The sequence below is a fragment of the Poecilia reticulata genome, chromosome 14 (genome assembly GCF_904066995.2).
Source record: "Poecilia reticulata chromosome 14, P_reticulata-male-v2, whole genome shotgun sequence".
NCBI classification, from domain to species: domain Eukaryota; kingdom Metazoa; phylum Chordata; class Actinopteri; order Cyprinodontiformes; family Poeciliidae; genus Poecilia; species Poecilia reticulata.
In genome coordinates this window covers 9,922,156-9,946,708 of record NC_088843.1, presented here as the reverse complement: position 1 = coordinate 9,946,708, position 24,553 = coordinate 9,922,156, and the positions used below count along the sequence as shown (strand labels likewise).

Genomic DNA, 24,553 nt, shown 5'->3' with positions numbered 1-24,553 from the left:
CCGCACGCGCAACCTCCAAAGCCCCCAGGATCACAATGCTCTACTGTGCTGCACTGCAGATGTGAAGCGGCGCTCTCTAAAAAAGATAAATCCTCAGAAATACATTTTGGTTCGTTGGCTATTCCTGACAATTTCCCACCTCACTCTTTTTATTTTATTTTAGTTTTTTATTTTTATTTTGGGAAGGGTGGGGGGGCAAAGCAGACAGGGAGAAGGAGGTGCATCACTGAGGCCTGTCTAAGACGAGCTGCCTAGCAACCAGAGCAGAGCAGAGATTGCAGTGCCACAGTTGGGGCTGGCAGCATCGGTCCTCGATCACATTACACTGAGACAGCAAGAAAGTGAGGGAGAGAAACAGATAAAGATAGAAGAGAAAGCAAATGAGGTATGGGTAAAATGAAAAAGTGAGACCATCAGCACCGCCACAAAGTGGGGGAGGGGGAAATCAAGATGGAGTAGGACAAATAAAAAGGAGTAATTGTTGAATGCACCGCTCTTTAGAATAACAAGCTTTTTCTGCACAGGCAGTTTTTGCCATATTAATGCAAACACTGTATTATATAGCCAAATATCCCTCACTCCCATTTTTTGCCCCCAGCTCTAACACTAACTGATTACGATTTTAAATTATAAAAAAATAAAACCTTGCAGAATTTGGTAGCATTATTAATGTTTATGGTCAAAACAGCGCCCACAGCTCCCCTGATCTCCCTTTCCTGCATCACCAACATCCATGGTGCCACTCTGCCTTCTGTCCTGCTGGTGGGGGATGTGACTTTCAGTTCATGGAGCAGGATAGAAGTGCCCTTCTGGAGAGGCATGTGGGAAGCTTTTGAGGTTAGAAACAGGACTCACAGACATGGAAATTGGATAAGAGGCACTGAAATAAATGAGCTTTATATTGTTGTATAATGTGAAGTGGTAGCAGTTTTTTAAAAATGTTGACTAAAAGGTAACTGATTGAATAAATAATAAATCTGAGTGAAGGGTTTGCTTTTCGTTTTGCAGGTGGCCTGAGCGCGTGAGCTTCAGCTCTGTTGTAGAGATAGACAAAAATACATGTAATGGTGAAAAATGTTTTCTTTTTGTTCGTGCATCAACTAATGTTACCACTGCAGTACAGCCAGAGTCTAAAGGAAGTTAGAAAAGCAGCCATTTAAATCTCGAAGAATTTTAGTTCAATCCTGTTGAGTACAAGTAGAAATTAGTGGCTAATGTTTTCATTGTGCATTGTCCCTGACAAGATAAATATCTGTCTATTTATCTAAACGAAATCGAAACTTCTCCATGAAATCAACTAATATGGCTTTTTGATGTTTTTGTAGCCCTTGTGGGGTTTTTTTCCTCACACTGATCAGTGAGGAAGGAGGGCAGATAGAAAAGAGGAAGGATAATCAGCAAAAGTCCTGATTTCAAGAGTTAAAACTCTAAACTAGATATCCAATAAACTTAGCTGCTAAAAGTTCAGTAAGATTTAGCTCACAAGAATAAAACTAAGTCAGGCCAAATAAATTAAAATATGCTCTAAAAATTTTTCAGCGTTATTCTATTTCCCTATAAACTATGACATGCTTCCCTGCCTTGCTGAAGAAATAAATCCCCACAGCATGACGCTGCCAACACTATGTTTCACAGTGGGGATCAGGGTAAAGTGCAGTGTTTTGCTTCCACCACACAGTTTTTTTTGCAGGTTCCCTAAAAACATTTGATTTAATAATTTGCACCTCACTTTGCGTTGATCCATCACATAAGATTCCAACAATATAAACTGAAGTTTATTATAAATTTCAAAAAGTGGGACTATAAAGATGGTATTTCCTAAGAATCTAAGCAGTAGAGATTAATCCGTTTACATTTGCTTTCAAAATAAACGCATTTCTTATTTGAGCAGTTTTACATGGGCTTGTTTGAAGCATACTTTGTGGAGGATATATGTTAGCTAATGTGTTTAAAATTCACCAAGATCTAAAATATGTTGGAATATAAAATCATCAGTGTTCGCTTCCTTGCGCTCACCTATTTTATCAGTGGCCCAGGCTTTAGAAATAGGTCTTCTATCATCTGAGCAGCAGAAACTAATCTCCCTGTACATAAAATATGTAGGCCAGAACACCTGCTGGATGCCAGTTAAGAAAGCTTCACACCGCCCCACTCTAAGGTATATAAACCAGCCACAAATTAAGTTTATGGCTTTCGATCTTTAAAGTTAAAACATGCGGAGAACGACAGCCACTTTTAAAGAGCCGTTTGTCTGTCATGGTTATCTGAATTTCTTCCCCCCCACAACAGTCCATCAAAAATACAAACCTTCTCAGTTTATTTTCGCTCACAAGTGTCTTTGCAAGTGCTAAACCTCTAACACAGCTTTCATCTCATTTACAGTATCGCGATTGCTGCTGCCAGCCGACACCTACCAGTGAAACTGTTTATTTCATGTATATGTAGCAATCAGAAGATTCAGATATCCTGCCAAATGTTACCTTCAGGCGTTTACTCCAGGGCATCTCAGCACAGCACTCTGACAAGTGTTCACGTCCTTTACGGTGCGCGCTTCAACAACAGACTTAACATTCACCATGGGGCAGAGTGCCTAGAGCTGCAGGCATCAGGATGCTAGTGTGTGAATCCAGACAACCTAAATAAAAACGGGGAACTATAGCAAAGGAGAGCTTCTTTATTTCCCCCACGGAGAAGCTCTAGATTCACCATCTTCACACAAATATAACTCGTCTATTGGGTGGAGTCATTAATCTCATTGCAGTGCAAAACGGAAGCTCCTGTTTGAGTAGTTTTTCCAGCATTCTTCATACTATAATGAAGAAATTAAAGTTGCATTCACTGATAGCATAAATGGTTTCCAAGTAAAGGTGATTTAAATTGGATAAAGAGTAAAGAATACTGCAGTCACATCAAGTAACGTGGAAAAATCTCAGTTGTGTCTTTGTAGGGTTAAATTGTAAGTTGTAAGTGGTTCGGATAGGTAAGTAACTTCTATTAAATATTTTTTTTCCATATTTGTTAAAATCGTCACTATGTTCTTACAGCAGAATATGAGACAGATAATCTGTGAAAAAGTCTAGCTGCCCTGCCTCCTTTCTGTGGTCCTGCTGCCATCTCCAGAAATATGCTGCTCAGTCAGAAATAACCAGCCAGAGTCAAGAAAAAGGTCTTAGCACTGTCAATCATGCTGATGTACGCATTGCTCGGCGCAAGCAGCAACTACAACCTCAAGATTGCCTTTTTGCTTCAGCCGGAGAAGAAACTTAATGTTACAAGAAAACTGTATATCCGCTATCGTCAGTGGAAATGCTAACTAGCCTGCCAATTCAGTTGGCTCCTCTGTGGAGAAGGAGCTGTAAAGAACCAGGGAGCAAGGGATGTAGCAGCAAATACACTAGTGTGATTGACAGTGCTAATGCCCTCCTCCTGGCTCTGATTGGTTGTTCCGAGTTTAGCATTTCTGCAGGTGGCAGTAGGATCACATGGAGGAGACACAGATTTTTCACAGATTATCTGTCTTATATATAGTCTGGACATAGTGACAGTTTCACTAAACACAAAACAGTTTTACACAATACAATATATTTTATTACATGGTAATTTATGTTCTTCTTACTGCAATGATTTTCTGATCATGCTTTTTGTGAATAAGAAATTCACACAAATAATAATCCCCGAATGCCATTTCGGAGCATTTATAGCTTATACCACAATATTTAAAAAGTGATAATTGGACATTTGCTAAAGTAAGTGGGGTCTATAGTGTGACTATCTTTCCATCTATCAGATCTTAACTGCAAGCTTTGCTTCATTAACCAAAGAATGGTTCTCTTCACATCAACCTGAGTGAATGAAAGGACTCAGTTCAGGTTAGACCTCAGGCAAAGCTCCGTAACCGTGAATCCATCCCATCCCCCCCTCTGTCCGCTGAAGCATGTGCACACCATTTTTATGCCGAGTGCATGCATTCTGACGTTTGTAGCACTCACAGTGAGGGATTGTTAGTGTTAATCCCCACCAGTTGTCCGCAAACATATTCAAGCCGGTGGACATCGTTTTACCTCATCTGATGAGGTTCATGGAAATTAACATGCAGTCAAAGGAGCAAATGATCATAAGGTTTGCTCTTAAAATTAGCCTTTTAAGCACAGTGGGGTAATGGCTTGGACTAAGTGGGTAAACAGCAGCTTTGTATTAGATTCCTAGGTAACAAAGAGGCAAATCTAAATTTTCCTTTAAGTTGATTCAGGTCAATTGAAATACAACAGAAAAAGTTGAATAACGGCTCCTTTTGTTGCTAATCTTATGATTAAAATTGATGTTTTCCCTTCACTGGCACTTGTCCATTTTCTCTTGTTGTCGAAAATGCTGTATTAAAGGCTTATTTGTGTATTTTGCTGTTTAAGAATATTTGAAACCCGATGGGCAAGTAACTGTGACTCTGTTTGGACTTCAATGAAGCTCAAAATTGCTTACATTTTACAGCTTGCTGATGCATGTCTGTGTACCAAATGCTTAGTGAGGTGTATCGCTGAAACATAATGATCTTTTTCTGACAACACAATTAATTCAGTTTATTCTGTATTAACTTCCAGCCCACCACTGGTTTCTATAAAGCTTTTACTGGTAGTTTTTAAAACAGGTATTCCATGTTACAACATCACTGTGATATTTATAGAAGATTGTGTCAGGAGTGTAATACAGACCGATGCAAAAATTTTTTACTTTGGTCTCTAAATGTGTTGCACATTATGTCACCACTCTCAAAATAAACTGTTCTGACAAAATATACAAGTTAAGGTCAACAAAGCATGAAGATGGGAGTTTTATCATTCGATGTAGATATTTTTGGAATTTTAAGCTTTTTTGTTGGACAATTAAAAAATAAATTTAAAAAGTTAGCTTGTATGATTGTTTTTTAATTAAAGTAAATGTAAAATGTACTTATAATCAGCTTTTGACACCTTTAGTCAGCAGCCTATATAATGATTCCTAAACTATGGATTTAAAATATGAGCTTTATCTCAATAATAGCTAAGTATTTTCATAAATTGCAGCCATGTTTCTTAATGTTGTCAAATCTCATGTATTTTTGTCTGAAGTGTGAGACACTCTCTTCTCATTCATCTTTGTTCTGATGACTGCTTGTGTCATGTTTATAAAATATGATAGATTATGATCCCTGATCCAATCAAAATAACTTCAAGGGATCTCCTGCCGGTAAAGATATTTTGTTGGAAAAAACATGACCGCAGGCAATAAGTAGAGTATGACACATTGCTTTAAATCAACGGTTGCTAAAACGGGTATGAATTGGTTCATTTTGTTGAACACTAACTTTTAAAAAACACAAAATTTTGTGCCGTCATGTTTATTGATTACTGCAAGTGGACCAGCTTTTTATGAATCATTTTTCAACCGTTATCTAAACATGCTTGTCCTTGCAGGATGGGGACGGTGGAGGGGGGTGGTGTCGCCTATCTCAAGCAGTGATTGGGCGAGAGGCGGGGCACACCCTGGACAGGACGCCATTTCATCACAGGGCAAGATGTCATTTTCATTAGACTCTAATGTGCGAGATCTAATTGGTTTAATTTAAAACATCGTATCAATAATTATTTAATCTATTGATACATCATGCATAACATAAAATATGCACAACTCTCCGTTAGTTTCCACACCTCATCTACATGATGTTCCCAACATAGTGAAATAGCAAAATTTTTCTTTCCTAGCAAGAACAGGAGAGACCCGACAATGCCCAGAGGTGGAGGAAGGGAATGGCTGCATTTCAATTCAGTTTATTTGTATAACGGTGTTACGCTTTGCACCACGCAGCAAGAGGAAACTCTGGTCACGTCAGCACTCCCTCTGCCATCTTAATTAAATAAAATAAAAATACTTTTGTGACTATGTTGTGATAGTATATTATAAGGCAGATAATCAGTAGCATAGCACAGACCAAAGTGGAGTGAGCAGCATGTACATGAGAATGATTGACAGTGCTAAGACCCTTCTCCTGGCTCTGGTTGTTTCTGACCAAGCTGTGTATTTCTGCAGATGGCAGTAGGACCACATGGAAGAGATAGAGGAGCTTGATTTAGTTTTTTTCCACAGATTATCTTTCTCTTAATACTCTCATGACAGTTTTAACAAAAACATGAAAGAATCAAAGCAACACTCCAGTTATGTTTTAGACTTTATAAAATTATATAAAACTCAGACTTGATTTCAGATAATATCTCTCATTTTCTCTCTCTCTCACTCATTCTCTTCTATCTATATTTACAATTTAAGATTGTATGATACTGTATGTGCGCCTCTGGATTTATCAGCGCCAAACTGTTAGAAGCGCAAATAATTGTCATCTTAGCTAAAACTTTCATGTTTTAAATTTGTGGCAGCTGTGTTAAGTTTGATCTTCATTAAATCTCGTGGAATGTTTTTCTGGCTTGCAAGGGCGAACTGCAAGTAACATTTTATTGTCAGTGTACTAGTACTACTTGAACATTTGCTTGCTTCAGGCACATCATTTTCCTGTAAAGGCACACACACAAAACAGAACAAGGTTCCAAGGCAGATGTGAGCTTCAATGTTTCTGTATCAGTTGATTACGAGTTAAATAAATAAAATGAACAAATAAAATAGGTCAAAAACATAGTGAGAAAAAAAAAACAAAAAACATTTTGCATACAGTGAAGACCAGACAACACAGCGAAGCAAAGTCCTTCCTTTTTCGTTTTGTGCATCGTCTGATTGGCTGCCCGGAAGTGAGTGGCAGCAGATCATTTTCATATCTGTTTCCCAGTAAAGATATCACTGAATCAATTCCCCCAATGAGATAATTATCGATCCAGAAACCGAGACGAAGGCGCCCTGGTCCCCGAGTTGTAAATCATTCATCACATGAACACTCTGTTCCCATCAAAACTCGATCCTGTGTCTATTGCTCCGTCTCCCAGGGCCCTGCACTGTGAGCGCGCCGCTGAATCATCGCCTGAAGACAAACTCCAGTGAGGCCAGCTGTTTTTGATTAAATGCTGCGAGGCCGCTGATGAGCGTTAAGCAGAAAAAGCACATTAAAGCACTGATGAATGCTAGCAAAAAAAAAAAGAAAAGAAAGAAGCAAAAACCTTCCTTAATTAAAGCGTAAAATCAGAATTTGTGCCAGGTTTTGTTTAAGAACAAGAGGTTATGCAAATATATTCCTTGGACCATCATCCTTGGGAAAGTTCTCCTATGGAAGAAGTTTTGCAAATACAATCCTCTTGAGAATAATAAAAGCAAGAGCATAAAACATAAAATATTGATAGCTGCAGCCCATAGAGGAGCGTTCCAACACATTGTTGTACATTGCAGCAATATACTGTACATCTCCAAGATCCAAATTAATTCCCACCTATATCAACTTCCCAGGAGACTGCGACAGAGTAAACAAATGCTGTTAGGGTTACTGAACCTGCACACAAATATTGGCCTTGAAAGAAGAATGCAGGTGGCAGTCATGAACCCTTTTCATTATTAACAGCAACAAAATGGAAACGAGATAAACGACTCAGTGTCGTCACAAAACATCCGCTAGCCGCCTACACTCAGGGATATTAGCGGCATGTAAACTCTTCATTAGACACGATCAAACATTTATTAACTATTTATTGTAAAATGCATGATTCTAGAAGAAAATGAGCAACATTTAGAAATATTTTTCACACGTTCTCAAAGTGCAATACATTAGTTATAGTAACTGTGCTCAAACGAACTTAATATTGTCAAGATAAAAGTCAGTTTTTGAATATGAAAGCTAACATGGTGAATGCAGATGAAAGTCCCAAGTAATGTTATTCACTTCCAAGCGAATGCAAACCCTGCCTTTAGGATGGAGAACAAATTCAGACTCATATAGGCTTAATCATTTTGGAATGCATCAACACTATATTGTAAATAATCCTTTGCTAATTTGCATATTGAGAGGCAGTCATTCATTTCTATTACTTCTGTAGAAATTAAATGTTTGAAACACTATTAGAGACCAAATCAAAACACAATATATTTATAGAAATATATTTCTTAAATACATCTGTGATGTAGAGAGAAAATGAACAGAGAAATTAGCTGCCAATTGTCCACTTGAATAATCCAAAAAGCAGAACCATTTTATCCTTATATTACTCCTTTAAACTGAACATACTGAGCAGAGATAATTAAGATCAGAGTCAAAAAAAGTGACATAATACGTTTGATCACCAGCAGAAAGTTCGTTTAGTTCATTTAGTTCCATTTCTTTTACAATTAAGTAATTTTCAGTAAGCAGTTTTGGAAATCTCGTGGTTTCCCTGCATTCTCTACCTAATAAACACAGACTCTACTCTTTTGTAACACAAACATTAAGCACGATTATTACAGTTAATCACTAATAAAAGATGCTGAAGACAGTTTACAATCGTGGAGTTGTGGTATCGTTGGATGGATGATTGCAGCCTAAACCCGGGGTAAAAATAATTATACTGCGTCTTCTCCTTAACGAAGACGGAAGAGGTAGACATGGTAGCAGGCGTAAGATGTGTTCAAGTACACAAGGGAATATCTGTACTTGTAATACACCGAGAACAGCAGGACCACCTTCTCAGCAAACATCCACAAACCAGCAGCATCTTTCAAATATGGAAATTCAGCTCAACAATAAACCATATCAATGATGTATAGGCTATGTAGCTAGTTCATATTAAGCATAAATCAAAAGCAGGCAGCAAACAAAGATGAGGGAACAATGAAAAAAAAAACTGTAAAATGAATTAGCTCCTGTGGTAAAGTTGGGGAAAAAAGGTTGAAAAGAAATTCAGTTTTCATGAAGCAGCACAATGCCACAATGAAGTTTGTGATCTCTGAGGAATATAATGTACATGCTACAACATATTTGTTTCCAACAAAAGTAACTGTCAGTAGATATGTTACTATTGGCAGAACTTTGGACAACCCACTTTTTGCCCCCACAGCTTACAGGGAGTTCTGGAGCGCTGAGATTTGTGGGCTGACTGAAAGGCATCATTTTTAAACATCCAGGTATTTCAAAACGTTTTGATGTGATGCACTCAAACAACATTTAGAGTCTTTGGAGGAAAAACATGCCCATCACAGATAAACCGCCATACTTAGCAATAGTCACAAGGTGCTTTTCCATATATGCAATCTTTGCTATACACCAAGTCCACCAGTTTAAGTTCTCATAGTTTCACTTAAAATCCAAGCAGAGTTTAGGAAACAACGCATAACTGTGCTTGGAAGTATTACGATGAGAAACATTTTCTGTCCTGCCATCACAATCTGCCTAATGTTTTCTATGGAAACCCAAAGATGCCAATCCTTGCTACAGTTCTCTAACAAAAATCTGCGGACATTTTTTAATCACACGCAAATTAAAGGTCACATGTTTTGTTTTTAAATCTTGAATAAAATATTCAAATATGCTTACCACTAGCATGACCCACAAATATATATATATTAAAACTGCAGCGATGATTTGGCTTTGTAGCGCTAACAGACAGACAGCCATACGGAGGGAAAGTCTCAACTGTACCTGCTTTGCAATTACTTTCACCTGGAAGAGAGGCAAAATCTGTGATAGAATGAAAAAACATAAAATCTTTGCAACAAACCCAAACCATCTAAAAAAAAACCAAACGCAAACAACTTAACAAGAAAGGCTGTTTTCTCTGATAAGCAGCAGGCAGCCACTGCTCAGTTCTGATTAGGAACACAACAGGGATGGAAGAGAACAGGGGGAGCACAGTTCATGTTCCCTGGTTTGCAGATGGGATTATGCCTCTGTGTCAGTGTATGGTTTCCCTGATGATGAATGATATCCAAGTGGCCCTGAGCATTAAAGTGCATCTCCCAAGGTCAAAATCCTATCATGCAATTTGCTCTGCTGGGCTGCAAAGAAGAAATGTGAACCTAAAGGCTTTATTTTTAGCCCTGCTGCGAGCAGAGCACTGAAAATGAACGATGCCTCGTTTATTTATTAGAAGTAAACATTGTTGTTATTATTATTATTTTTTTCTTGCCAATACCAAGGAATAGCTTTCAGCAATACCATCCTGCTAAAGCCTGTTGTGTGTAAATGGGAACCGGTCATTTATGAGAATAAACGCTCGGCCGCCCGGTGCTTATAAAGGTAAAACCGGGGTCGATTTTTCAGTGATGAAGAAATAATAGATAAGCTAATCAACTCGACAGACAAAAGGATCAGCCGCGGAAACAAACCAGAACGGCGGTTCCCCCCCCCCCCTCTTCAGAGGCCTCGTTTCTTTGAATACAGATTTGCATGTTGGCTCACCTTACACCCGAACATAAGAGAGAGGGTCCGGTTGCTGCAGATGACCTTACACTGGCACATGACCGGCGAGAGACACTTTAAATTCCTGACAGGCAGAGACATCAGTCCGGAGCCTCACAGACTCACTCATGCACAACACCGCGCGATCAGAGAAGCCAGAGCTCAGCCGAGGCTGAGGAATGTGGGGATGGATGGAAGGGTCGCTGATGCCCCGGTGATAAAAAAAAAAAAAGAAAGAAAGAAAGAAAGAAAGAAAGAAAAAAAAGGGCCGCCTGCCCCGCTGCGACCGCAATACCGTCGCTTTTCTCAGTGTCCGATATTTGCGCTCGCGTGTAACTTAGAGAAAAAAATAAAAATCATTCATTTTGGTCTCGACGATGAACGCCTGAGTCCACACATTTTGCCTAAAGGCTGGGAGCAGCAGGAGCATCATTCACAGTTTGTCTCCATCTCTCTTTTACCCCGCTCTCTGCTTGATTACCCGTAAAGTTTGTACACAAAGCGCAGCTGGATTCTGAACAGCGAGCCGCACAGAGTCCAAATACTGATGAACCGCCTACCATCCTGTAAAACGGAATTTTAAAAAAGTAACTCTCTTAACAAAATTATATATATTAATTAAAAAAAAAGAAACCTACACAGAAGAGTTGGGGAAACATTTTCAACGTGGTAGCTGGCTTGTTTGTACACGTAACAGCGTGATCGCTGCGCCCCCTGTTGGCAGGAGACAGAATGAAGCAACTGGAGCTCTCCGAGGTGCTAAATCTTAAAAGTTGTGGATGCAAAAACGTTATTAGGACTGACACAATGGCTGCTCGTGACTGTCATCACTCGCACGTGGCAACATACATGAATCCACGTGCAGACTTTTGTCTCTACTCTTTAAAAAAAGGCAGAATTCATTCATATCTAGAAGGTTGATGATCTTTATGTTCACAACAAAAAAAAAAGATTTTTTTTTTATGAATGATTGGATTCACACAGCAGACACCAGATCAAGAGAAAAAAAAATGCTTTTTTGATACAGCTACATGTTTTACATTAACAACTACTTCTAATATTGGACCAAGAGAACCTGAGCAATTACAAAGAGCAATTTTCAAATCAGAGAAATAACCTATTGTGTTCGTGTTTAGGTTTTTACATATGCCAGACAGGTTTTATTCAAAGTGACTTACAAATGTGGGTGTAACAATGCAGTTGGAATCAAAACTACTAATAAGCCACTTAAAAGGCCGACCACTATCAGGTTCTGACAGGAGTGACAGTGTAGAAATACAGTAAAGGCACAGAGGGAATTGCAGAAATAGAAAGTTTATACAGGGAATATGAAGTGTGTGTGCTGGGACAAGAGATACTTTGGAAAACTAGATCTTCAAGAGTTTCTTGAAGATAGACAATAATGTTCCTGTTCTGGTTACACTTGGTAGGTCACTCCACCATCTTGGAACAACACAGGAAACGATCCTGGATTGTATTGAGCATAGGGTTGCACTGAAAGCTCACAATTCCTTGACTGAAACTGTTTTTTTGTTTTAACCTAACAATTTCTGGGGTCAACAACTGTCATCAAGAGTTTTTTTGTTGTTTTTTTTTTTGCATCATTTTGGAGGACTGCTAGCCCACACATCTACAAAAACAGTTTCCAAAACCTTGGCTTTCTTGAGGCCTTCAGAGATGGACTTGCCTGAATGTTTTTGACAATTGTGCTGCTATATAACCCAAGTGCACTTGAGCTTAAGATCACCAAATGATAATTGGGCATTCTCTTTCAGAATTGTTGCCATTGACTAGAAATCATAGTTCCAACTATGGTGGCAAGAATTCAAGCTCCTGAACAAGACACCAATGAATATCAAGCTACCACCATATTCCCTTTTCTTTTCTTTTGAAATGCTGTCTCAGTTTACGCCCAGACGTAATGGCATACACCTTCCAAATAATCACATTTTATCTCATTTTAATCTCAGGTCTTGAATATTCAGTTGTATGTATCCAAGGTAATATTTCTAAAAAATGTGAGACAACTTTTTGGTCAGCATTGATTTACACTTTGGAGCTCTGTCATCAGCGCCATATTTGCCCTTCTTATTCCTGAATTATGAACAGATAGCCTTAACTGGAAAAAGTGAGATTAGATGTTGTTCAAGGTAATTGTGCGACCTCCTGGATGAGTCATAAATGCAGTCTTGAAGTAACTTCAGTAGGTCAACCACTCCTGGGAGTTGGGCCACAATTTTTCCCTGTTTTCTATGTTTGTGGAAAATACCTCCCACTGTTTCAAACCTAAGAAATTGTTCGTAACCCTATTTTGACTAATAGCTGATTTTTTAAAAAGTATTCCTAAAATTATTTTAGATTAGGGCAGAATGGATTGGTTTTTAAAATCTCTCTGAATACTTAATATTGTCATTGTTGTATTTATGAGAATCCCTTCATTCTACAGATCCATTGTAAATATCGGTGATGTAACTGAACTTAGTTAAAAAAAAAAAAAACTTTTTTCACAATTTAAAAAGGCAAGGCAATTATAGTTGAACATAGGACCAGGTTGATTTGAATAGATTTCCAACCTTAATCATAATTTAAAACAGTATTATAAATTTACCCAGGTTATCCTTGGCTGATATTAAAATTATCTTTAAGATCTGAAACGATGCAAATATGACAGAAAAACCCCCCAGAAGATCTCTAGTGTGAAAAATGTTTTTTTTCTTCTTCGCTGCACCATTCCTCTAGTCAGAGTATTTATTTCCTGTAAATGTAATAGTAGCTATGCAGAGAAGGCAGGCCACTTTTCAAAGCAGACCTACCGAATGAGGTAAGTGTTTAAAAGCCCACTAAATAAAAAATGCATTGTAAAAAAAAAAAAAAAAAAAAATCAATGTAACTGGTGCTAGCAGTGGCAACAGTTTTTGCTGAATCTGCACTTGTTCTGTTGAAGGCTATTGTTTCACCCAGAGGGCTTAAACAGCTGCCCCATAAAAAGAGATCACACTGTTCCTTAACCTTCATCCAATAAATGATCTGAATTGGAAATTCAGGAAAGTTTATAAGACTGTTGGACTTTAGATGCTTTTTCCCTCTTTTTCAGTTTTGTTCACATAATTGGCATCACATTGTCCAATGTGGTCTTTTAGAAGTTGAGGAAAATAAACACATATAAAAAAAGAAAGATTGAGGTCTTTATTGTGAAAATGTGGATGAAAACTAGAGAAGTTCAAAGAAATACTTTAAAAAAATTAGAAGGAAGGTTTTAATTAGTGAAGTAAAGTACAAAAACAATAAATGGCTTTCAAACTTGGCTGGATAAAGAAAGATAACGGATTCAATTTCTTTTCCTCACTGTGTTTTAACCCATCTTAATTATATTACTAATATGTACACTTTGACAAAGAATCATTCATGCTTTAGAGCTGCAGAAAGTAACTTTTATAAAGAATATGTTTTTTGCATATTTGTTAAAACTGTCACCATGTTGTGACATTGTTATAAGACAGAAAATCTGTGAAAAGATTGATCTCCTCCATGTCCTACTGCCATCTGAAGAAATGCACAACTTCTGACCAAAAACACATCAATCAGAGCCAAGAGGAGGGTTTTAGCGCCGTCACTCACCCTCATGTACTCACTGCTAAATGTGTTAATGGTGGAGAAACAACTTGCAATTACAGAAAATCATTTATCTGCCTTGATTGGTGGCCATGCTAACCAGATTAAGCATTCATAACAGGCTATGCTAGCTGCAGCGTAGCACAGAGCAGTGGGAGAGAGAGGGTGAGTGGCGTCACATAAGATTGTGATTGACAGCGCTAAGACCCGCTTCCTGGCACTGGGAGAAAGCAGAGAAGCTCAGTGTTTTCACAGATTAACTGTCCCATACCACACTGTCAGGACATAATGACAGCTCAACAAATATGTAAAAAAAAAAAAATATATATATATATATATATATATATATATATATATAATTTTAAAAGTTACATCATGCAGGTTTAAACATATTTTTATACAATACTAGCCAAAATTAACATCAGATTTCTATCCTATACTTGTGATATCTGAATAGCAGCTACACTCGCACTACAAATGCATTTTACTAAAATACATGTAAATGTTGAAATACAAGGTAATCAAAAAGATGTCCTATGTTCCTTACAGCAATTTATGACAGGAATGTAACAAAATATACTGATTTTGGGACAAGTTTGAACAAGAGACAGTGAATATGCTTGGAGTAATTCACCCTTCTCTAGCAGACTGGTGATACTGTGTGCTGACATCTCTAAATATCTGTAATAAAGTAGAAGAATAATCACACTCAACACTTTCCACAGAAATGAACAATACGTTATCCACTATCGTCCTAGATGCCCCCTGCATTTCTTTGTGCTGCCCTGTTGAGTCCACAGGGTGGAGTGAGAGAACCAGGTAGGCTGGATTTAAATATTGTGCATTCATCTCAGAACCGACTGCGGCGCAGGGCTCAAGGCTCCCAGGGTGATGTCAGCGTTAAATCGAATACAGAGACCAATCTCTATACATCGGTGTCCTGCTGGTGGTTCCTTTAATGTTATCCTCCCCCCAGAGCGTGGGGGGATTTCCTGGGAAATCTGCAATGTGCTAAACTCATTAGCAACTTCACCACGTCCGCACACAGGCAAGTGATAACCTCCAACACCGATTAAAGGGTTGGTTTCAGCTTAATAGATTCCTCTCTTTTAAAGATACAAATACTGTCAAAAACGCAAGACATTGAAAGCCAGTATTTTTATAATTTTAACAGAGTATACAACAGGGCAACAACACAATTTTTGAAAAATCTGCATATCTACATAAATTTAAAAAAAAAAATTAAATCAGCAAAACAAGCAGCATGGGAATGAATAAACATCTATACTGTAAACTATTGATATCATTTAAGGTAAGTGGCTTTTCCTCTCCAGTTCAGTATTATGTAAGAGCGGGAGTCACATGGAAACCTGAAGCGTGGTGTGCTGAGCATAGCATTATCATCCTAATGCTGCATTGTATGAAAGAGAGAAAAGAGAGAGAGAAGCAGGGAGAGAGAGAGAGAAGAAAGACATCCCCAAAAGAGTGTTTCCATGACAACATCTGCAGGGGGTGGTAGATACCTAAAAATGGTCCACTCTCCATTTGATTTGATTTTTCCTTTGTTACTGTGTCTGTAACTGTACGACTTTAGCAACGTCATGTGTTAAATCACAATTATATATGTCAAGAGTGTTATCTTTGAAATTTTTTTTTTTTGCCAAAAAGATAGAAATAAGTGAGCGCTGTCGATTTAAGGTTGGCTCTCTGTGACTGAAGTGAAAAAATACTGTGGTGATTCAGTCCTGGGTTCAGAGCCAGATGTGACACATCTCATTCTCACAAATTTCTGAAAAATTATTTACTTCAATACACGAAGTAAGACGTACACGATTAGATTATACAGTACGTGAATTAACAGTGTGAAAAAGAAATATTTGTCTACTAACCAATTTAGGGATTGGTTAGTTGTGCTTTTTTTCTCACATTTAAAGACTTGAGGTCATCCCAAAAATTACAATCGGACAAAGATAATACAAAAGGGCAAATGACATTTTAATCCCAAAAGGGTGAAAAGCTATTTAAATTAGCCTCACCATGTGGGAAAACTTAATTGCTCTCTATACCTAATAACTGGTTGTGCCACCTATAGGGCAGCAGCAGTAGCAGTCACACTATTTGTAATAATACCTATCTTCCATAAACAAACAGCATATTAACAGTGTTATGTGCATTTATTTTGCCCTTGCAAAAATCTAATTCCAAGGGAAAATTTGTGACAGTATCATCATAGATTGGAGCTGAAACATAGACTTAAATGCTGAAATGCTCCAGAACATATGTGGAAACATCCTATTAGTCTCTTTCTGGTCTTGTGCCTTTTGTGATGTCATCAACCCAAATACAAAGAGGTAGAGTAAATAGTTTTCTCCTGGGGTGTTGTTTTTAACACTTTGTATTTTGTAAAAACCTTCAGTTTAAATATACACTTCATTAATCAGTTGTGTGTTTTTTGTCAGTCTTCATTTGTGAGTGGAAAAAAAAACAACTCATTGTGTCTTTAACGGAAATGACTTTTTTTCCTTAACCAAAAATAAATTGTGACAATCACTAAAAACCATAAACTACAATCTTAAAGCGGCATTTTCGGTTTAGTTGACATGAAGGACGTACTGAACAAATTTAAACAGTGTTTGCTTATTTCAAAAGATCACGATTGAAGATACTATTTTACAGTTCAGCAACTCTGTGTCATCTGCCACACGAATAAAGCAGCAAATCCAATCTTCAGCCTTCACCAGTGTCCACCTTTCAGCAGATTTAACTCTGAACTGGAGGAGTTGGAAACACTTGGGAATCTCCTGAGGATATCTCAGCTCTTGAAAAACGACAAACGTGAGAATTACAGAATTCACACACAAAACCTGCGGTATCAGATTTCTGGAGTGTTGTATTTCAATTTGCTCCTGTGACCATTTCCTTTAGAGTACATTCACCTAGACTATTGAAATTAGCTTGGATTTCTGTAGACAAATTCTAAGAAATGGACAATAAGATGGATGATGTGGATAGAAGCGTTTTGCATCAAAACGCCCGTACCGTTTTATCTTCTTGTAATGTTTCATATTTCTGGTTTTAATGCGGAATCAGCCAGCTGTGTAAATTTCACGTGTCCGTATGGAATCCTTCCAAACAGCCATGAGTGCGAGCAATCCATTATGTATAAAGTATGTTGTGCACGATTGAAGTCAACATGCAAAAAAATGAATAATTTATGATTTCAAAAGTGCACTTATTTCTCTTCTTATGTTGGTGGCAACCAAAGGCTCAGAGACAGAGATGGAATGGTCACATGAAACTGTTGGGGAGTAATTATCCAAACCGCCCTTCAATCGGGTGAGAACATCATTCACACTGTAATTATGAAAACAGAGCTTATTTTCTTCCTCTGACGAGCAGAGGATGTCTCACAGCAGCTATTCATCTCACTCTTTGTATCCATCCTCTCACTTCTCCAACATGGCCCGGTCTACACGATAGCTGACACTAGTGGTGCCGATCTCTGGGAAGCCTCATCCGGCCTCGATCTCACTCCACTCATGTACAATGCAAAAAAGATTTATTAATAAAGCCTTTAACTAGGGTCTTTCGAATAGCAGCATTTAGTGCTTTATATTGAGTGTTTACATTTAAACCCTTTGACTTTGATACCCCTAAATAAAATCAACGCCAACCAACTCAGTGAAGGCCTCTGAAGTTTCTCAGAAAAGATTGGTGAACAATCAGGATCGTGAAGATCAAGGAATACAGCAGACAGGTCATTTAGATTAAGTCTAAAGCGGGATCATCTTAAAAAACAGTAGGTCAAACTTCAATCAGACCTCAAAGATTATTCCAAAATGAAAACCATGGCACCTGCAAGTCCACTAATGTGATCAAAGATGCACTAAAAAGGCCAACTCTGGAGGCACAGCAGCTCAAATGAGACTTTAGAGACAAGAAAACTGTTAGGACTGCCCCTCACATATAGCTGGTCAGAGTGGCAAGAAACCAACGTTCAAAGTAAAGCATAAGAAGTTCAAGTTTTAACACCCATTTAGAAAAGACAACAAATGTGGAGGAAGGCCAACTGAGACTGAAAATTGGTTTCATGCTATGACTGACGATGACTATTGAAGATGAACAACGAACATAGCATCCACACCACGAAATGTGGATTTGGCAGCATAACGGTATCAGCATTCTTTCTCAACAGCAAGGACAGGTAAAAAAGAGTCAGAGTTGATGGGAAGATGACTGCTAGAGTACATGAAAATCCTGGAAGAAAACCTGTTTGGTGGCTGCAAAAGACTTGAATAGAGGTGCAGGATCTAGTAAGACAGGACAACAACCGGAAACATACTGCCAGAGCTGCAATACAAGGGCTGGAGCTCATTCAGGCGGTCTGACCTAAATCCAACTGAAAACCTTTGCCGCAACTCAGAACGACTCAGATTCAACTATTTTACAAAGACAAATGGGCAAAAATATCCATATTTAAATGTGTATTGCAGTGAGAGGTTGCTCTACAAGGGTTGACTCCGAGAGATGGATACAATTGAAAGTTGCAATTTTCATCATTTTATTTGGCATAAAAATAATGTAATAATTTCCTTTCACTTCAAGTTAAAATTTATGATGATGAAACACATAAAATATAATGTATAATAATGTATATAATGTATAATACAATACATTGTAGCAAAATGTGAAACTGGTTATAGCATATGAATACTTTTGTGGCACTGTATTAAACTGATAAAAAAAAAAGATCAGAATAAGTCAAAAATGACCTTTTTCTATGAACTCCGTGAGAGTGCTGCAGTGTATGAGTACTGCACTAAACTTCAATGTTAAAAGCCTTAAGTTTGTGATTTTTCCTTACATTGCATTTTTTTGCAGGCTCCTTAGAAGTTACAGTTAACATTTAAACTGTAGATGTTTCATTTCAGATAAACAGTGAAGTTTTTAAGGCTGGGAGTGAAATTCGTTTTACAGTATCAATTTATCTCTCCTACAAATAATAATATTACAAAGAAATACTATAATAAATGCAATTTCTTTCACAGCAATGAGAGTAGATATAACCTTTGTGTTGATAAAAATAGTATTCATTACAGTCATTTTTTTATCATAAGATGAGAATTAGATTTTAAATTCACATTTATAAAGATACTATAAAAAGCAAAGCAGGAGAGCTGCCTCTGCTGTTTCACGTTGAGGGTTTTCACAGAGTTGAGTTGCTAAGCCTTGACTTAGTTTCTGTGGCAACTGAAGCACTCAAGTTCCCAATTCACTCTGTGTACTATTCTGGTAACAGGAGATGGTCACAAGACTGCAGTGTAGTTGGGACCAGTTTGCTTCAGTAACTGGCTGATGTTTATTCTAAAGTGAGATATGAAATCGGCATTCTGGGATTCTGCAAACTGATTTCATTTCATTTAATATCACGTCTACTATAAAGTATCTCTCAAAGAAATCTACGAACTGGAGAAACCTTTACGTTGACAGCTGTATTTCCAACATCTCAAATGTTTCTTGATAACTGGGCAGAAGATTACCCTTAATCTTCGATGCAAATTCAAGTTAGTTGTTTTTTTTTTTTTTATTGCTTTGACAATACAATGCAATACACCACTCTAATCCTTAGCATTAAGAAAATAAAGGGGTACACACTTAAAATTATTGTAAATTTTCTTATATGGGGGAAAATTGAACATACAGGCTCAAAAAATACAGGTCCTCAGCAATACTGTCCCTCAGTAAAATTGTAGAAAGAACAAACGCATTTCACAACCATCAACAAACTCCTGGGATAATTTTGGCTGAATATTTATCAAAAATGGTTAAGTTTCTGTTAACTGGTTGATGTGTGATTAGAATCGTTGACTTCTTGGAACAACAAATTGTCTCCTAGTTTCTCTTGTCTACATGTTGATTTCATGTGAAGTTGAATTATTTGTAGATACTCCTCTGCCTTCATTTTTCCATTCGCTACCAGGGATGCAGTAGTTCCACTGGCAGCAAACCAGACTCTAAGCACGATGCTATCATCCACCATGCTTCATAGAAACCTTCAGCTTGATTCCTCCAAACAAATCCAGATGAAAGAAATTGTCCAAGAACAGCTCAGGAACCACCAAGGCTCAAACCTATCATAAAGCAGATGCAGTAGGAACACCAGCATGGTCCAGAATCTCAGTTTGTAGCTGCCAACAGAACAAACCAAATTTCTTGTGGCGAGACGTTTCATAGTTAAAGGCTGAAATATGTGAATGATGAGAGCAGTCAAATGTTCTGGACTTGTGCACCTAACTTAGTTTTTTTTCTGGTGCACAAGAAAGTTACTTGCTACCCTGAAAAAAGAACGAATAAAATAAACCATCAAAGCCCCCAATCAGTTTAACGATCATCCTCAAGGCGAGCTAATAAGAATATCAATTTATTACAAACTGTTTCACATTTTTTATACTATCAAAGTCTAGGTAGTTCTATTTTTAACAAACTCTGATAAACTGCAACAAAGAGGCTCAGGCCCCCACTTATGGCTGAGGCTTGGTAAGAAGGAAACCCAACAGGGTGTTAGTCCAACCAGCAAAGCCTCCTGCCAAGTTACTGAGAGTCAGGTAAATGTGGCAGGATGTATTTTTCCACTGTTTACAAGGGTTAGCTAAAAAGTGGAGAACAAGTTTGGAGTAATTCACTTGAAAACTGGAAGCAAAGGTTGCAAAATGTACAAAAAAAAATACAGATTGTTATCAAAATTACACACAACAAAGTAAGGACTCTTAATTTAATGGCACTTGTGCGTTTTCTTAAAATGCAACCCTACTTTACTTCACCTAAAGCACCCTGGAACTAATTTTGAAGAGCAATTCACATCAACATCAACAAGAATTTGGTGTGATATTGCACTTACCCCAAACCTATTTTAGAGGTTAAAGAAAAGAAATAAACTGTCCTGAAAAAATATTCAGTCACAAAATACAAAATGCAATAACATCTTCAGAAAGAACAAATTTCTTCAGGTTTCCTTCTAAATCTTATGAATCTGGCAGTGAAACTGTATAGGATTTCATGCTAAATACAGAAAGGGGGGAAATTATTTTATCTGCTCCAAGAAAGCTGGTAATCAACTTTACGTTGAAAATACTTTCACGGTGTTTGCATATGGATTTGCATTACGACACATCAGAAAGAAAAAAGGCCTAATGTTGTATTGTGGCCCGATTTTACTGCCCACTTAAAGTTGAGCTCATTGCAGCATCAAAAACATCTCTTTTAAATTTCACATGCTTGATCTCTCAGCTAAATAATTAAATTACAATTGTAACATTAAATTATGAGTGTTATCATAAATATTAACCATTGAGATTTTTGTTTTTGCAATGCACAGTGAACAGTCAACTTTGAATATTCGATATGCCATCCAGTTTCAACTCATTTTGGTTCTGATCACTGACTAGAACCATAAACCAAATGCATTGTTGTGAATGCTCCACAATCACAACAATGTGGCTGTGAACACATTTCCTTACTGTAGACTGTGTGGACATTGTAGAAAATTACTTTACATCACACCAAGTATGACACATTCCCAAGTCAAGTTCAATCTGACACATGGTTGGCACAACATAGCGCAGGCCTTTGGTATGAGCCCTGTGGCTCCCGCCCATCATGGCAGGAACGAGAAACCACATTCAGAAAGAAAGTCATCTGTCAGTTTCCAGATCAATTTTCTACAACTTTTTTGAAAACTAGTAAATGGGGAGTTGATTGGTTACCCACCAATAGTGTATGTTGTGATAAGAAATTGTTGTTGCACGCAGCAGCTGACAAATTATTGCTAAAGGTGATGTCTTTGTTAAAGGATCCAATTCCACGAATGATTGATTTACCGTTTATTAATTATGCTCGACTGAATTTGATCATCACCAGTTAAGAATTGAAAGCCGGAACTGGATGGGTCAACATGGACGAGAGATTCTTTAAAAACATAGTTTGTGGTTAAAACGTCACTAAATACAGACATGAAAACGAAACTAAAAAAGCAAGAAAAACTTTTTTTTTTGTATCCAAATCTCAATAACTCCCATGGAAACAAAAACCTATTTAAGTCAAGCACAAATAGGTCAAACTTCAAAATTACAAACTGGCAAAGGAACAAAACAATGAGCACTTACTTTTTCAACCTCATATAGCTTCTCATTTTTATCACCGTTGTAGATTTTTTTGGGTCAAAGTTTCCATATTAATGATATGCAAATTATAATGTTTTAAAATGAGCATTGTATTGAAAAAAATCACCATGAGCATTATGGTGTTTTTAAACCTCATTAACTCTGTTAATATTTGAAACTTAAGACTGAGTAGTCAGTTGTCACCAATGCTTGTGCCGTTTTTCTGCTTACTGGAAATTGTGGGCTAATCAACAAATGAAACGGAAATTACAGCAGTAAACAATGAGCATACCGAGATGTTAGTGTCTCTTTTCAGCTCAATGGGGGACAGAAAAAAAAACAATTCTCCAATCAGAGGACCATTCATGGTAATAAAAGAAGCAATAATGTGCAATAAAATGACATAATGTCCAAAGATCAGTTAAAGCCTCCATCTGATACGAGAAACAACAAACTGGAGAAAATACTCATTTTATTGTCATTATAATGTAACAGCAAGATAAGGATCATCAGCTTATTGTTGCATCTAGAAGCCAAGTAGTGACGTTAGCTGCCAACCATCACTGTTTACAAAATGACTAAAGCAAGAAAATGAAGGTAAAGTAGTAGTTGAAAGCAATTAAGCTTTTTGAAATAAATTTCAAGCTAATATTAGATTATTAAATGGCTTACATTTTATCCAAAACCATGTGGATGTTGAATCTCGTTTTTGTTCTGCCGATTCTAATCACGGTTGAGAGTTGTTTGAAAGCAAATCAAGTTGACCCTGATGTTGTTGAAATGCTTTCTGTAGTTCTGCATAATAATGTGGCTAAGTAGGACCTAACAAACCGAGAGGCGAAATCCAGAGCATTGAGATCACAATTGTGGGCAATTAGGTTTTGATCGGCGGCTCTGATGGGAGATCAGCAGGTCAAACACTTAAAAAATGTTTTATTTTTAAACAATAAAAGCATAAAATCTAAAAACTCCTACCGTTTGAAGTCTACATATACAAATTTTGGGGGAATTTGAATTGAAAGAAGATGTATGCAGATAAAAAGCTATACGTCTGATTTGATGCATAAAGTCTACATCCTCTTCCAAAGAATCTGCAGCACCTTTCTTTTTATGAGTCTTAAAAAAATATGATCGTGCAATATCAACACCAGAAATCAGTATTGACCAATAGAAAACCGACTGTTGCGTCTCAGCTACAATCATATCTGCTGTGATCATTTATGCTTGAGAATAATTTAGAGCCTATGATTGACTCATATTATTCCAGTTAGAGCCCTAAAATCCAAAACCGAATACATTTCATAAATCTTTGCATAACTGATTTAAAGGATCTTTGTTCACTGTCTAGTGTACTTCTAGTATTCTCTGTGCCATGCCACCCATGGCAGTGAGCCATATTGGCCAACTCAAGAGCCCTCTCTGAAACCAACACATTTAAAATAGCTTATTTTAATATGAAAATGGAAGTCAAAAAGTAGAATGGCTTGATCCATTTGTTTAATGATTTTAAAAAGATACCAAAAACATGTTTAATGAAATTCTTAACAGTGGTGATCTTAGCTACATTCAGTGGTTAAAGCAACACAACTTTACCTATTTCTTTGATTAAGTCAATATAGCATAATAAAGGTGCCCAAAGTCTGAAAGACCCTCAGAAATCTCATCAAATCTATATAAAATAGTTGCTACTGCAGTGGTTGCTAATGCTCTCTTGCCATTACATTCTTATTTGATCAATTTATCAGCATAGCCTGGGCCATCAAAAATGTGCTTCTTAAATCTCTGAGCCTTGTTTTTCTAGTTTATGAGCTGAAAAGTTTTTAAAAGCTGTTTAAGTCAACGTGTGTTTTTACACTCTGTCATTCAGTTTTCAAACTAATGCAGGTCAATCATTTCCTGTGGCTGACAGAGGATTGTTGGGTCAGGTGAGACTTTTCAAGGCAAGTAATCAGAATATCTCCATGCTTTCATATTCCTGCTTCATCTTTCTCTGAGATATAAGCGGCTTCATGTAATCTCACACCATTACGTAACACAAGGTGTCAAACGTCATATAAAGAAATGTTTTCGATAAGTCATCTTTATTTTTCTCGATTAAATCTCTGGATCAGTCCGACAAAGCTCAGTGTTTAGTTTCCCATGCTCACAACAACCCATTTGAAACCCTAAAAGCTTCCTGGAGTTGCACTGAGGTTTGTGGTGAACCATGTTAGATGATAATGCAACGTTGCTATGTTAGTCAGATCTAGAATGGTTTGCCTGACAGAACTTGAGGTTTTAAAGTGCTTTTAAATTTTTTTATTATACCACTTGTTCATATATATAAGCTTAGTTATATATTGATTTTATTTAATGTTTTGCAGAAGTACACTGAAAAAAAGTATTTCTCTCGTCTTTTTTATGTTAAAGATGGGTAAGAAAAATTGGCCTCCATGTCACGTAATATTTG

General features: G+C 37.3%; 1 protein-coding gene across 6 annotated transcripts in view; it reads right to left on the bottom strand.

The window, feature by feature from the left end:
- dlg4a (discs, large homolog 4a (Drosophila)) overlaps positions 1–24,553 on the bottom strand; it is a 94,877-nt gene that overhangs the window by 44,375 nt on the left and 25,949 nt on the right. The window contains exon 1 of one of the 6 annotated variants that reach the window (XM_008427762.3): positions 10,334–10,527. The exons of the other annotated variants lie outside the window; for them this stretch is intronic. Coding sequence (XP_008425984.1) covers positions 10,334–10,435 — 102 coding nt within the window. The 5' untranslated portion in view covers positions 10,436–10,527. Of the gene's footprint in view, positions 1–10,333; positions 10,528–24,553 lie in introns of those variants that run through there. 6 annotated transcript variants of the gene reach the window in all.